Source organism: Prosopis cineraria, unplaced genomic scaffold, assembly GCF_029017545.1.
Source record: "Prosopis cineraria cultivar Desert tree isolate PC_DT_omini unplaced genomic scaffold, ASM2901754v1 PC6, whole genome shotgun sequence".
Lineage (NCBI taxonomy): Eukaryota > Viridiplantae > Streptophyta > Magnoliopsida > Fabales > Fabaceae > Prosopis > Prosopis cineraria.
The window spans coordinates 6,184,867-6,201,334 of NW_026555337.1; the positions used below are offsets into that span (position 1 = coordinate 6,184,867).

Below are 16,468 nucleotides of genomic sequence, written 5' to 3' on the forward strand. Positions count from 1 at the left end.
TTCTTACTCAAAATATATAAATTCAAGGCTTTTTTACTAACATACTACAAGCGGTAAAAAATTATCAAAATGTTGTGTCGTGAAAAATATTTACCCAAATGTTACACTAAAAATCATTTATACTAAAAACGAGTTTGTTACTATGAAGAAATCGTTCAGGTCAAGAATGATTTTATAGTTAAATTTTTTTTTTATTCAATGAAAAGTGAAATCATTCACTAGGTGAATGATTTTAGTTTTTTTATTGATATAACATTTTATTTACTATTAACTATGAGAATCTCTGCTTTCTCTTTTTGCTTTACTTTTCCTGTATGGTTCATTTAAACATGAGATAGATGGTCACTTGCTATTGTTAATAGTCCTCTGGCACTTGAAGAATTTGATAGAACATTTGAGCATATGCAATGGTATTGAAGATATATTCAACAATGAATGTAACATATTGATAATAATACTAGTCATGTGGTAAGTTTTTCACCTTCTTCTACTAGCACCATCTTTTTCTTTATAAAAAAATTGTTATAATGTAATAATGTCTTATTGTTTATTTTAGGTTGACATAACAGAGGATTTATACAGGCTAATAATTAATTCTCATTCAAAATGCTCTCATTACATTAATTATTGAGATAGGGTTGCTCACGATCAATGCAACATCTTACTTGTGATGAGAGAACATTAATTTAATAGGAACCCTCAATATGCTCTACCAAGAGTTGAGTTTTCTCATCTATAAATTTTTTGAGATAGACTAAGCAAGCGATGTGGTAGTTATTTATTTACCCAACCACCAATTGAAAATGAAAATGTAGGGAAATAAGAGCTTCAAAATTTTAGTCAATCTTATTACATGCTAACCTAGCATTATCATCGCTCCCTTTCACCTCTTTCAATCCTATTTAATTTGAGCCTCATTACATACCACCCTTATCATCATTGCTTTTCAATTCATCCACTCGTACTTAATGGTATTGATAGAAGAAGGTGAAAAACTTATCACATACCTAGTATCGCTGCTAATACTTTGGAACAATTATTAAGTTTGTCTTCAATACCATTATAAGTACTCAGACGTTCTATCAAACTCTTAGAGTGTCGGGGGAGCATTAATAATAGTAAGTGACCATATATTTTGTGCTTAAATAAATCATGCGGGAAAAGCAAAGCAGGAAGGAAAAGCATATATTCTTATAATTAACAATGAATAAAATGTCACATTAATAAAAAAGCTAAAATTGTTCACCCAGTGAACAATTTCACTTTTCATTAATTAAAAAATAAATTTTAATTATGAAATCATTCTTGGCTTGAACAATTTCTTTGTACTCACAAACTTGTTCTCATTATGAATGATTTTCGTTGTAGTATTTGGGTAAATATTTTTCATGGTGCAGCATTTTGATAAAATTTTTTTATTGTTTGTAGTATATTGGTAAAAAAATTGAGATTCAGATTCCAAACAAGTAATATAGGTGTCTTTTGATGATCGAGCACCCAAGCCTGTGAACTTTTTTAAATTGAAAAGCGCATACATAAAATAAAACATACATTAAGTAAGTTTCAAACCGATCACTCTCATCATCCGATGCCTCCTATAAGGAAGATAAGAGTAATCAAAGGTATAAAAATATTTGGAAAACACTTTGTTTCACTCTTCAATAATTATATATGACAAACAAAATGGTTAATTAATTTTTAACAATAATACTTTAATTATTGAAAAGCAAGATGAAGGAATGACATATAATTTGACCAAATTCAATCGGTCACCCACCATACGAAGCATCCATTGAATTCCCATTTGGCATGTAAAAATATACTCTATTTGTTAAAAAATATAAGGTATTTTTTCAGAAGTTAAATATTTAAAAATATGAAATTTTTTAAATTTTTTGAGATATAATCATTACCTTTTTTAAAAAAATAATCACATTAATGAATGACTTTATATTTATTGTAAGGTGTTTAATGAGGGTAAATATAAAAAGATAGAGTTAGTTTAAAAGTACGCAACTATTTCATTGGGAGGTAAGATTCAATTAAAAATATGTTATATTTTTAAACGAAGGGAGTATATAATACTTTTTTTGGATCACAATATAAGATATTTTTTAAATTTTTTTGGTTCAGAATATAGGACGTTGTTAATTTTTATAATTTTTTACACCTATATCCATACTTCATTTATTACTTTTTTTAAATGATGCATGAAAATTTTAATTGTTATTAATGAGACATTTATATAGAATATTTAATGAATCTATAGTTGAAAAAATAATTTTTTTTAAAAAAATCAAGTTTTAACTAATATTTTTTGAAAATCATGAATTAGTTATGACTTATATTGTGATGAACACAGAAAATGAAATATATCAATCATCATGATTGATATATGCTCTTTCCAGTTCTATTTGTAGAACATATTCTACAAGTAATTTTTAATCTAAAATGTAGAATATTTTGTAATAAATAAACTACTTTTTCTAATTTTATCATCTTTTTATTAATGTGAAAGTATTTAATATAATTATATTATTATTTAAAGATAGAGATAAAAATGAAAGTATACATTATTTTTTGTTATATCAAGAAAACAAATAATTTTTTTAAGATATATAAAATGGTTGAAAGTATTTTATAATAAAAATAAGAAGTTAATATATAGATACTTTTGTATGTATAGCTCATTTTATAGAATTAAACTGAATAAACAGTCTAACATTTCTTATGTTTTGTATTTGCCCCTCTTTAAAAAGAGGAAAATGATAATAAGATTCATCTAAAATATATAAATGATAAATTAGTTTTTTAAAATGCCATAATTTCATTAAAGTTCCTAAAAACTTTTCTGTTATTAATGAATTTATATAAATAATTAAATTACCCTTGTTGAAAATAAAATGATTCACAAGTTTTGTTTGTATAATCAGAACTTTTCTTTTTATATTCATAACAATGTAATAGCAAATCAAGAATTTAACATGTAAATTTGTAATTTGTTGTTATATTGTTGTGAATATAAGAAGGAAAGTTGTGATTATACAAACAAAACTTGTGAATTATTTTATTTTCAACAAGGACAATTTTATCATTTACATTCATTAATGATAGAAAAGTCCTCAAGGACTTCAGTGAAATTATAATATTTTGAATCAAATTGTCATTTATATATTTTAGAAAAATTTTATTGTCATTTTCTCTTAAAAAAAATTAAATGATATTAATAAGTTTTTATTGATATAGTTTATTAGTGATATATAATTGCATATAATTGATATAATATCGTGGATTAAGAATATGAAAAAAAGCATCACATTTGCTTAAAGTAAATCAAACACAGTCCATGAAAACTTATGGATATCTTAGCTTATCACGAAGAATCAAATATTCCTTCGCAATGAAATTTCTGCATTTACATTTATCGTTGTGCAAGGAAACCTAGTAATGAGACTCGTTTGCAGAGGTATAAAATTAAAATACTTATATTAGGACATTTCTTGCAGAAGAATGCACTTGTTAGAACAACAAGAAAGCAATATGTAAATATTACCTTAATTTCTCCGCTTACCAAGAAAAGGGAGAAACGATTGTGAAAGGGAGAGAGATATGATAAAAGTTTGTACAGAATTTTAATTTAATTAATTAAGTACATTTAATTAGTTATAGGAGACATATTCGCAGCCCATTTGATGCAAAGCGTTTTAAAAATATATTTGCTTTATAAATTAAAAAAAATCACTTGTGATTGATTTTGTAAATGAGTCATGTTTTAACATATTTTAAAATCTTGTCAATTTATGCTCGCTCTCTCTCTCTCTCTCTCTCTCTCTCAAACACAGTGAGAGGGAGAGCAACCTTGTTTTATGGCCATTCACAGGTCTCCTCCTCCAATTCGACTCCTTCAGCGCAGGAAAAGAAACGCGGGAGCTAGCTAGAGTGCTGCAAGAAAGCGCCCTCCTAGCTCCAGGTGCTAGAAATTGAAATCAATGGGACACAGACAGAATTGAGACGTGGAAAAAATGGAGGCAGCTTGTGGTCCTCACTGGCTCACTCTTCCTCTGCCAGATTTCCATATTCCTCCCATTCATATTCCCATTTCACCTCAAGTTTGATTCCAATCCATCCCTCACATCTCTCTCTCATATCCTTCGCTTTCCCCAATTCTGCCCTCCCTCTCTAGAATGTTCATTAATCTTATAATATATGATTATGATTTATACGATAATATTAACATTAATTTATCATACATTTATTGATATTTATAATATATAAGAAAGTTTGTTAAAAAATTTATCTACAGAATGAAATTGTATTGTATTTCACTTTTTCAATTAAAAAAAATATTCATATAATTGAATATATATATATATATATATGTATGTATGTATATATATAATATGACTTGTTTAGTTTTAAAGTATATAAAATCTAGTGACCCTCGAAAATAACATTTAGTTGTAACCTTATTGATTGCAATAATAACGTGCAGTCATATTTTTTTAGTTCACATTTTTTTAAAGATTGTTAGACATTTTTTCCCCTTTTTTGTATGCAAAAACTTATTGAATAAAGAAGTGTCAAAATTTTTCTTTAGTGATAATAAATTGCTGCTACTAAAAGTGAAAATTTAAGCATAATTATAAATTATATTAAATAATTTTATAAGAATATTTAAAAATTTAAATTGAAAAATATAAAATTAAAAATAAAATATAGAAATAAAAAATATTTAAAAATTAATATAATTTAATTTTAAATCAAGTTAAATTAAATAATATAAACTTTATAATATAGTTTAGTAATATATATTTAATTTTGTTATTTTAAAACATTAAATATATTGCAGTTCAACTGACAATAAGATAGTCATTAAGGGTGGAATTAAGGTCAATTGAATTATTCAGAGAGAAATTGATTTTCTCGAAACATTTATAAAAGAAACAAATCCTGCAAATTTGAAAATCCAACTCACAAGCATCGTCTGCTGCTTCAAAGCATTTCCCCCCTCTGTCATCATGCGGATGTTTTTGCTTAATTAAACTGTTCCCATGACGCATCTTTTGTGAAAACATGCATTTAAATCATTGAGTCGTTGTATAAAACTTGGAAACAGCACTTAGTTTTGATCAATGAGCTGCGCAATGAATGCAAAGTAGTTGGTTTGCAGATTTTTGCTCAACTCCAACCCCTACAACCAAAAAAAAAAAAAAAGAACAAAAAGAAAAAAGAAAACGCTTGACAATAGGTCATTGTTCTCAGTTTTCCCTAAAATGTGGTGCACCTGGACACTTTCAGTTACCGAAATTATGAGACTATGAATAACTGAATATGAATGTGGCCATCCGCTTCTATATTTTTGTACAGATCCTCGAATGACGTGGGCTTGCAGACTTACTCCCTTTTGATTATATTTATAAAATAACTTTTAGAAGTGTTTTTTGATTCAAGGTACAGAATACCTTATAATAAGTAAATCATTTTTTTTAAAATTTCATCTCTTTCTAATTAACGTAAAAGTATTTAATATAATTAAATTATTATTTAAAACTTAAGGTAAAAACAAATTTAAATTTCACTTTTTTATTATATTAAAAAACTAACTTTTTTTTAAAATACATAAAATAACTGAAAATATTTTATAATAAAAATCGAAGAGGGTAAGTCTGTGAGCTCATACCGTTCAAAGAAGCCATTTTTGTAGCTGGCATCTTGGGTATTTGTAATTATTTATAGGGGAAATAAATAAATATTCATAATTATTTCATTGTCTGATGATAAATCTGTTTTTTTTTTTTTTGTTTCTTGCCAATTTGCCACTCGGAGTTTTGGTTTTCTTCGAGAGATAAGGGCAAATTCGTCATTAAATAAAAACCCAAGGGCCTCCTTGGAGCTGCCACTTACACGAGTCTCCGTGTCCACTTCCCTTGGCCTCGGTTCTGAGTAGGACGCATTGCGACTCTCGGCGACCTTTTCAGGTCCTTTCTTTTCTTTGCGGTCGCTTCTGCTCCGTCCATTTCTCATTTCCATAGAAATATGAGTAATTTTTTGTTTTGATCGTGTATGTATTTGATTATTTTCTCGTGGAGATATGTTTTCTTTTTTATGCATTTTCTCGGCGGCCTAACGCTGATTTCCCTATGGACCGTACTTATTTCATTCACTGAAGTTATCATTTCTAATGTCTAATTGCGAATTGAATTGCCACGGTACAGTCTACGTCATGTATTGTGTATTATGTGGTTCTTCTTAGTTCCGATCTTCTTCTTCGAGGGAGGAGCAACGGCTTACTTCTTAGTCAAACTTAGTCAAACAGTTGCATCAGGTTTCAGTTTGGCTTTTTTCGGCACTTGTTATTGCCCTGCCCTTTACTTTAATAGTTTTCCTGAATCGATGAATACTTGATCTCGGTTTGTGCGGTATTACGGTGCTGCTGCCTGCTAGAACGTTATGTTTCCTGTTTTCTCCATCTGTTATTTGATTAAAAGGGTTTTTTTAGTGTAGCTAGAAAATATGTAGTTATATGACTTTAGGACTTAATCCGATTAGTTAATTTAAGGAAAAGTGGGCAGGTAGTTGTAGCCTATTTCATGTAAACAGTAAGGCAGAGGTAGGAACCAAAAAAAAAAAAATGTTAAGTGTGAAACGAACGAGTTTGCCATCTGGCTTTCTCTTAATTTATGATTATGATGTATGATTAAATTTGCAGAGGTCACCGTCTGTATTGCTATTGCAATCATGGCCGATGGGTCACGGCATCCATCGGTAGTTCAGAAGATGGCTGGAGAGTCATATCTTACGTCCAAGCTTTCCCCCAATTTTCGCTCCAGAAACTGTTGCTCAACTGGAAATTACTTCATGGGAGGTGGTGAACAACCTATTTCGCAGCTGGCAAGCAATGTCAGTGGCATGGCCATTGTCCCACCTATGTTGCCAGTTACTGCTCATGCTCCAACAGAGAAAGGGGCATCTGCATTTCTAGTAGATTTCCTGATGGGAGGAGTGTCTGCTGCTGTCTCTAAGACCGCTGCTGCTCCAATTGAGCGAGTCAAATTGCTTATTCAAAATCAGGATGAAATGATCAAAAGTGGTCGATTGTCTGAACCATACAAGGGAATAGGTGATTGTTTTACCCGAACAATTAAGGATGAAGGTGTCCTGGCTCTTTGGAGGGGGAACACGGCCAATGTTATCAGATACTTTCCTACTCAGGTAATTTCCCTCTATTTCAAGTATAAGCTGACACTGCCGTGATGCGTTTCTCTCATGATGATCACAGAGTTTAATAGACATGACCATATTAGTTTGCTTCATCGTACTTTCTTTTATTAATTTTTTGTTTTGTCTATTCCAGGCTCTTAACTTTGCTTTCAAGGATTACTTCAAGAGGCTTTTCAACTTTAAGAAAGACAAAGATGGGTACTGGAAGTGGTTCGCTGGTAATCTGGCCTCTGGTGGGGCTGCTGGGGCTTCCTCCCTCTTGTTTGTCTATTCTCTTGACTATGCTCGAACTCGATTGGCTAATGATGCAAAAGCTGCAAAGAAGGGTGGTGAGAGGCAGTTCAATGGCTTGATTGATGTTTACAAGAAAACCATTCGGTCGGATGGCATCGCTGGTCTTTACCGTGGATTCAACATCTCGTGTGTTGGAATCATAGTGTACCGTGGTCTTTACTTTGGAATGTATGATTCGCTGAAACCAGTGGTTCTGGTCGGTAGCTTGCAGGTGTGTTCAGAGTCTTTTTTTTTTTTTTTTGTTGGTAGAATTAACTCGTCTTTCTACACCTCAGCTTCCCTTGCATTCAATTTTCTTTGCATTTTATGCATGAATAATTGAGCTATAGCAAGTTGGTTGAATTGACATAGTTTTGGCTTCGCCTGTCCAATTGCACTTTTGATTTCAGTGGTCCTGTTTTTTATTTTTATTCTTGAGTCCAAGTAATGATGCGCCTCTATCACTTTTAAAATTGATGCAATTTGCTGTTGCTTCCATTCATATTCAGTGTGCGAATATTAGCTAATGCAAATGTTGACTCCAATTGCCAGCTTTTCTGGATATTTTTGCCCATGCTTGCTTACACATGCATCACTCGTGCTGACAGGATAGTTTCTTTGCTAGTTTCCTTTTGGGATGGGGGATCACAATAGGTGCTGGTTTGGCGTCTTACCCAATTGACACAGTGCGGAGAAGGATGATGATGACTTCTGGTGAAGCTGTGAAATACAACAGCTCTCTGCATGCCTTCCAGACAATCATCAAGAAGGAGGGTGTTAAATCGCTGTTCAAAGGTGCTGGTGCAAACATTCTACGTGCTGTTGCAGGTGCTGGCGTGCTTGCTGGTTATGACAAGCTCCAGCTCATTCTCTTTGGTAAGAAATATGGATCTGGTGGGGGTGGCTAAGACACAGATGACGACGACAATCTATTACATGGGACACTTAGGTTGGTCCCTTTGAATGGAATAATTTTGTGTATGAAAGATAATGTTTGGGTTTTTCAGAAAAAATAGGGACAAGAAATTTAGATAATAGTATTGCGAACTTGCAATTTAATTGTTCGTGACATTGGAGCCTTTAAGCGGTTTAGTTTCCAGCCCTCTTTCAAATAATTTAAAACCGGTGGCTTTCTGGGTTAAAGCTCGGTTGGATTGTGCATGTTGTCTCCTTCAGGTCTACTGGTCATTAAGTCGAGTCAAGGGAATAATTTCAATTGTATAACATATGCTATATAGCACGTCGTTATGTTCAAGGCGACGAAAAGAAAGATCTATGCTATCATTTATGGTTGCGGGGTAGCATGTGCAGCAAGGGAGATGATCCTGCTCAATTTCGCGTGTTGACTGTTGAGGACCCAAAAAGATCCATAGATATTAACCTTTAGAAAGGAAAAAAGTCCATGGATACCATGTTGACCAATTTGACCTGAATGCGTAGCGTCCGATCTTTTTTCCCACAAAAAAAGAGAGTTTATACGTAAATTTTTTTTTAATGAGGCAATTAATTTTATGAGAAATTAAATAAAATTGAGAGAATAATAGATAAATTTTTTTAAAATAGAAAATTGATAATTTGATTCTTGAAGTCTCGAAGGACTTACCTGTTGATAAGTTTTAAAAGGAAGTGATACATTTGCCCCTCTCTCCCCTCTTTCCTTTTGCAGTCACCAACTTTGTCCTTATTCAAAACTACACCTTTTACTAGCGATACTTGGCCGCTCTGTTCACGAGAGTTTCATCGAGGTCATTCCTTAGCTCCAACAGATTCTCATTGCCATCCCTTTTCAGCTTCTTCTCTATCTTGTATTCCAACACAGCATCCACCATCATCACTTGCTCGCAGAACACCACTTGGTGAAGAAGCATGTTCTTGTGAAAATTCCCTTCGCTCAACGCTCGCCGGCGATGATGAACGCTAATCAAAACTTTTGCGAGAGAAAACACAGGAGAAAGCAACGACATCATTATGTACTTGTTTTCGCCTCTGACCACTAGCATAGCCACACCAGGCTTCAGCAGGTCCTCAAAATCCAACCTATATCGCCTCCCAAGCACTCCTTCAACTTTACATGACAGCCAAGGGCCTAAACTGAACCTTTAGATGAGCAAAACAAGGCACCTCATAGTTGTGAACCTATTGTCTTCGTCCATCATCGACACCACGTTCACCAAAATCTATGCAACATCCTTCAAAGTCACAATGATGCTGTTCCTCCTGGGGACTCTCTCCACTTTCACATCACCTTCAAACCAGGTGGAGAGAGAAGACTTCGGCTGGGAAAATTGGTTGCTGTTGTGGGTGAAGGTGAGGTGGTCGACGGCGTCGTTCCATGAGGCCGTCTTGGTGGCTTTGATGGCGGGGGAGTTTGAGTTGAAGAGAATGCCTAGGGCTTGGATCCACGTGAAGTCGCAGGATCGACCTTGACTCTTGAGGTTTGTGGCCAATGAAGCGGCCGTTGATTTGAAGGTTGGAATTGGAGGCTGAGGGAAAGTGCTCGTTGCTCTTCGCCGCCAATGAATCTGGGAGTGATAAGGAATGAGGCAAAGTCAATGAAGAAGGGAAGAGGAGAGAAGGGATTGTGGTAGGGGCAAACATGTCATTTCCTTAAAAATTGTTGACAGATAAGCCCCTTGACAATTTAAAAGCAATTATTGCATTTTACCTGACTAAATTGTCATTTCATTATTTTACAGGAATTTATCATTCTTCCATAAATTTTTAAGGTCGTTTTAAAAATTTTCACGCAAAAAGAGGACCTACAAGCAATCAAAACTATCCTAAGCTCACAACCGTCTTTTGATTAATTTTTTTTTAATAATATGAAAACTTCTTATGTTTCAACACTTAATATATTTCAGGCAAAAAGAAGCTTGCTATATTAAATTGGGATAATGTGTGTGTATTAATATATCAAGCAAAACACTCCAATCTCGCTTATATTTGAATTTGGAACTTTGGATCTAATAAGTGATCTAAGTACACTCATTCTCACTTATAATTATTAAATTTTATTATTATTTAAAAATTATATGATAATTTTTTTTAAAAAAATTTAAAATAATCATCATGATCAAAACGTTCATCACGTACACATGACATGACTATTTGATTTAGTCCAACAATTGTAAGATATTTTATTATATAATACTTATAAAATATCAAATTTTAATTTTTGTGAAGGGAATAGCATATGTAAATAGTGTTTGATTGTGGTGATTGTTTTGAATTCTTCAAAGAAAAATTTATCTAAATAATTTTTAGGTATTGATAAAATTCAACGATTGTAATTAAAACACTTAATGAGTAAGTATATTTAGGCCATTCATCAAATTCAAATCTTTTAAATTTGATTGAAATTACATGATCAAATTGATCATAAGCCTTTACCAATCTATATTATTAGTTAGTTATTTCAGCATTGCTATACATAATTATTTAAGATTGTTTAAATTGGGGGAGTAAATAATTAGATTATGAGATTAACAAATAATTTTACAATTTTATATAAATTTTTAATTCAATAAAATCTAATCTAGAGTATTTAGTGAAATATTTTTAACAATGTTTAAAATAAAAATATAATTGTAGTAAAATAAAAAAAAAGTCAATATACTCTCTGTGAATTTAAGCAAAAATAGGTCAATTAAAAAGTTAAGAGTTATGTCTTGACTTAAGGTGCAAGGTACTAGCTTGGGTGCAAAGGTTATGTCCTATGTTATACTTTTATTAATTTACATGTAATCAATGGTGATTTACATGTAAATCTAAGGCACTAACAGAGGCATCTTTTTTGTGTGATTGATTTACATGCAATTCGATAAAGATTGTATGCAAAATATTTCTTAGGCTGTTCACAAGTTTCTTTACCTATAGATTTACATGTAAACCATTACTATTTTCATGTAATTCAAGGCCATTCACAAGAGCGTGCTTTTTGTGTGTTTAATTTACATGTAATCTGTTAGAGATTGCATGTAAATCATTTCTCAAATATGCTTGCGAATTTTTCCCGCATTAATTTACACATAATCAATGGTGGTTTACATGTAAATCTAAAGCACTAATAGAGGCATTCTCTATGTGATTGATTTACACGTGATCCTGTAGAGATTGCATGTAAATTATTTCTCGAGCATACTCGCGAATTTTTTCTCATATTGATTTACATGTAATTAGTTGTTGTTTTCATGTAATTATAGGGGCACTGACAATAGAGGCTCTCTTTGTATTTAATTTACATGTAATCCACAAGATTTTACATGTAATTGTCACAATGATAAGTGAGGATTCAATAATTTTACATGAAGGATGGCTAAATTTTTAATGAAAAACAAGTAAATGTCAAGGGGGATTATGAACAACAAAAATATGTAAAAAAATAATTCCACTAATTTAGGTCTGTCACTATGTCAAGTATAAGCGAAATGATAAATAAAGATTATAAGGCACCCTAAATAAAAAGGCATATCATGAGGGTAAGAACAACATCAAGCCCCTATTAAACTACATCCTACCCTATGCACACAGAGAGAGAGAGAGAGAGAGAGAGAGAATACTCACAATAAGTTCCTTCTTGTTTAAGTTTTATATATTATGTAGTAAGTCATATTAACTCATAAATGATCCATATTCAATAATATAATATTAAGGACAACTAAATTGTCTCTAAAAAACAAGTAACTATGAAGATAGAAAATGAACAATAAAAATTTCAATAAAATAATAGCATTTCCATTAGGTTTAGTTTGTCTTTTTGTTAAATACCATCAAAATGATAAATAAAGATCATAAGCACCCCATATCAAAAAATATACCATGCAGGTAAGAATAACATCATGCCCATATAAAACTACATTCTACCCTATAAAAAAACAAATAAAAGGGGATGGCTACTTTTTACTTTATGTTGTAGAAGGGAAGGACAATAAAGACAAGGGCATGCATGTCGACTAGCTATTTAAGCTAACTCTACTAGGTTTCCTATTCAGCGAAAGATGACCTTCCCATAAATACATTTCAAAATATAATTATATTTTCATTCAATCTTTCAGGAGAACCTCTTGATCAACATTTTCTTATAGCTTACTTGAGTTATGAGATGCATATAAGAGATTTTTGACTTGAAGTTTTCCTCCCTCTTTAGACAAAACCTTATGCTTTGATGCGTCTAAAACAATAATTCCTAAATTAAAAATTATGGCCATAACAAATGGGCCATTCAAGCCTTAACACAACATAAAAATATCATTTTAGGCACATAGATGAAAACATGGATGGAAATCTTATAAACAACATGAGAACATTTGCGACAACCTAAGAATATTAATGATAACTTAAAATTCAATAGGCTTATTTTGAGCGTGTAACATGCTCAAAGTTTACATATACCTTTTACTTGACATGGCTAAAATACTCATACCTTAATTTAGTCACAAGAGAAGAAAAATAGTAGTGTGAACAACATACCCCTAAAATTATCAACTTGATTGCCTTGCCTAAACCAAAACTCTTTCCTTCACTATCAAATGTAGCTTGCCACTTATTTGGCTTAAGCACTATGTCTATGTTTACTTGCTCCACACAAATTAGATAAGTAATTTTATAGATTATCTAAAAAATATAGTATTAATGATAATAGATAAAAAAATATAATCCAATTTCTATGAAAAACAACAATCCCTCATATCTGGATCAAAAGATGTAGTAAATTCTCCGTTAAATGACCAATGCTTGTATACAAAACTAAGAGAAAATTGCAATTTGCAATAACATTAATTTATGAAACAGGGTGCAAGAATGAAGCTAAGACTAGTCTTCAATATCTCAAGTTTTAACACAACTTATTGTAATAACCACACACATGAAAGCAAGAGCATTTTCAAAAGTTGGAAATATGAGATACTAAAATGCTACTGAACACTTCAAACTTTTAACTAGAGATAATAGAGCTGCTAATCCTTTTACATATCAGATGCAATACTTCCCTTTTAAAGAGGGCATGTGAAGAGTACCAAATAGAAATAAAAAAAAAATCTATAGATTCTTAATGTTAGAGGTTTAAAATTTTAAAGCCGAATATATGTACTGAATTAACACTGCTTTTGCAGTATTCATTTGGAGGCATTTATGGAAGTCTCATAATGGTGTTTATCATCCACTCTTTCATGGCATTCTTTCACACACAAAGTAAAAATGTGCAAATAAAGAATAATTAAACGAACTTAAACATATTTCTAAACTTGACAATTTAGGTGAATTTAAGGAGAGGAGACCCAATACTCAAGGAGAGGAGAAATATGAAAAATATTTGATTTCAAACATAATCAAGAAGATGTGCACCACTTTCCAGTCGTTCTTAACTTTGTCCGACCAAGTCCTAACTCATACTGTCGATTGCTCCTCTATCAACGCCATCCGTCATGGCCGTTCGACCATCGCTTTGTCTTTATGATTCTTTGATTATCTGGTTTTTCAATGGGGTTGTTTTTTTTTTCAAAACTTGTCACTCACAACTCGCTCATACCTCATATGGCCGTTGCTGCTCCGTCAAGTCCATCCCTCACTGTTAACTGTTGCACAGCATTATGAACTCTAATGTTTCATTGAATTGTGTGAGCAAAGGAAGAATGTTTTCTTTTTCAAATTTCTTTGTTTAAGACAGAGGCATTTTGGTCAAATGATAACATTGTTAAATGAATAAATGATTCAACTTGGTCTTTTAAGTACATTTGATCTTTAGGACCAATTTTGATTATAACCAAGTCCCTTTCACCAATTTTCAAGTCTTGTATGAATGAAAAGCATATTGTCTTTGTATATGAATATGGTATACTCGTTTAAGGAAATGCAATCAATCCTAATTCTTTTTTTTTTTAGTGACATACCTATGTCTGGGAATTTATCATGCCTTTCTATTCATCACATCAAATTTTAAAAATGCGTCATACTATTTATGATTGGTAAATATTTCTGTTTGATGTAAGTTTTATATTTTATACAGGGATTCCTCAGACAGACAATTAGAGAATTGTTTCTAATATATATATCCATCTTATAAAATTATAAGTTTCACCATTAAAATTGATTTGGTGTAAGACATCAATATATTAATTAGTATAATTCATCATGAAAAATAAAACCCGTAAAACTAAATTCTTTTTCTCGTATTAATAAATATATCACGTACTTATAACTCGTTTGGTTATAATAACGGCATGTAACTCCTATATTGACATAAATGCAAGACATCTTGGAAATTCCCATCCTTTAGTCTAAAGTATTCATGCAATAAATAAACTACACTCTCTATATGTGAAGACGAAAAAAGGATAGTAATATAATTGCACAACTTCTTCTCCTTCTTCTTATTCTTATTATTATTATTTCTTACCTAATTAAAATTTAGGCTCATTCATCTCACCCAAGCCAAAATACAAAAAATGACCTCACGCAACTCGAATATTTTACAACACGGGGGTGCATGCTAAAAAGTAAATTCAACTAATAAAAAACATTACTTTTTATCAAATCATTTTTAAAAAAATATTTTGACAGCAATGCAAGCTTACAATTTTGGTCGAAAAGATTTACTTGATCAGATGAGAATGCAATCTCACTTTTAATTTTTATAGAGTTTTACTTCCTAATATACTTCCTTCAACTTATGAGGCTGAGAACAATGATATTGTTGCAAATTATGAGCGTTAATTGCTGTATCCTCTCTTTTTCTCATCAATCTTGAGATCGGATAGATATTTAGGTTAATCACTCAAGTAGGTTTTACATACTCACATGAAATTAATTATTTCAATGAGTCATAGCTAGCTTGAACATTTATACTCTATAGTTTTTTGAATTAAATAAAAATAGATAGAAGAGATTGAAGAGGATTTAAAGTTAAATGCATGTTGATGCAAGGACTAGTAACTATCGCCCCCCTCCCCCAAAAAGAAAAAAACAGATCAGTAACCAAGTCAAAATTTTAAAATACTTCAACTGAGGTAAATGGGGTGACATTGCTCGACTCCAAACTACTTTTATTCATACAATATTTAGGCGTTCAAGTTACTTAAATACACTAGAAAATGAATGTAGAAGAGCGAACAAGATAGTTTTTTTATTAATTTAAATTACTTATACATAATATTATAAATCATATGATGCATGCTAGTGCAACAAACTCCTTGATTAATACTAGTGTGGATCCCATGAGTTGCTTAGAGTAAGATAAATAAGAATCATATTGTTCATAAATCATAATCCATAAATAATGAAGTTTATTAAAATTTTTATATTATATACGTATTTTTTACAATATCAATATTACTTACTAAGTAAACATAAACAATTATTAATTATTAGTTTAATACAAAATATGTAGATTAATACTATTTACACACCATAAAAGGCATGACTCTAGGTGTACTGGACTCATTTTACTCATAATAAATAATAAATCAGATTAAATATAATGTTTTAATTGAAACGTGTAATTTTTTTATGCCAGCTCAATTATATCTATATCAAATTAAATATTTTTTCTAAAATACATCCTCTCACATGAGTGTAACAAATTCAAGCCGGATATACAATGTAAATAATGATGTTTACTTGACAATATTTACCAAGTATTAATCATTATTTGTTTATTATAAGATTACAACCCAATAATAATTCTTGAAAACAGCTACAAATAATAATAGATGGAAGTGCAAATCTTCAAATGAAAGGAACAAAGAATTACTTTGCCCCTCACACAAATTGTTGTAATGTTGGCATGATCCATTGATCCTTTCATGTCCTATAAACACAAGAAGTTTCTAAACGAGTAAATGCAAAAGGGAAAACCACATACATACACATTATGGAGGGAAATGGAAAATGAGGGCAAGCAAGCCCACACCATGCTGAACGCGATGACAGAAATACCCTCGACAGACAATTGGCCGTCCAATTCAGTCCTTCCACCGAG

The 16,468-nt window shown here is 31.3% G+C and overlaps 1 protein-coding gene and 1 pseudogene across 3 annotated transcripts; one reads left to right on the forward strand and one right to left on the reverse strand.

The window, feature by feature from the left end:
• Positions 1 to 5,851: 5,851 nt before the first annotated feature.
• On the forward strand, positions 5,852 to 8,637 carry LOC129314335 (ADP,ATP carrier protein 3, mitochondrial-like). Of its 3 annotated transcripts, none has more exons than XM_054957756.1 (4): positions 5,852 to 5,978; positions 6,710 to 7,212; positions 7,355 to 7,726; positions 8,103 to 8,637. In XM_054957756.1, exons 2-4 carry the CDS (start codon positions 6,739 to 6,741, stop codon positions 8,400 to 8,402), a joined length of 1,146 nt encoding a protein of 381 aa, XP_054813731.1. In that variant the 5' UTR covers positions 5,852 to 5,978; positions 6,710 to 6,738; the 3' UTR covers positions 8,403 to 8,637. The 3 variants fall into 3 exon arrangements, with proteins under 3 accessions (XP_054813731.1, XP_054813732.1, XP_054813730.1); XM_054957757.1 differs by lacking the exon at positions 5,852 to 5,978 and adding an exon at positions 6,063 to 6,325 and having other exon boundaries at positions 8,120 to 8,320; XM_054957755.1 differs by lacking the exon at positions 5,852 to 5,978 and adding an exon at positions 6,099 to 6,325.
• A 424-nt stretch (positions 8,638 to 9,061) lies between these two features.
• On the reverse strand, positions 9,062 to 10,092 carry LOC129313249 (uncharacterized; annotated as a pseudogene).
• Positions 10,093 to 16,468: the final 6,376 nt, after the last annotated feature.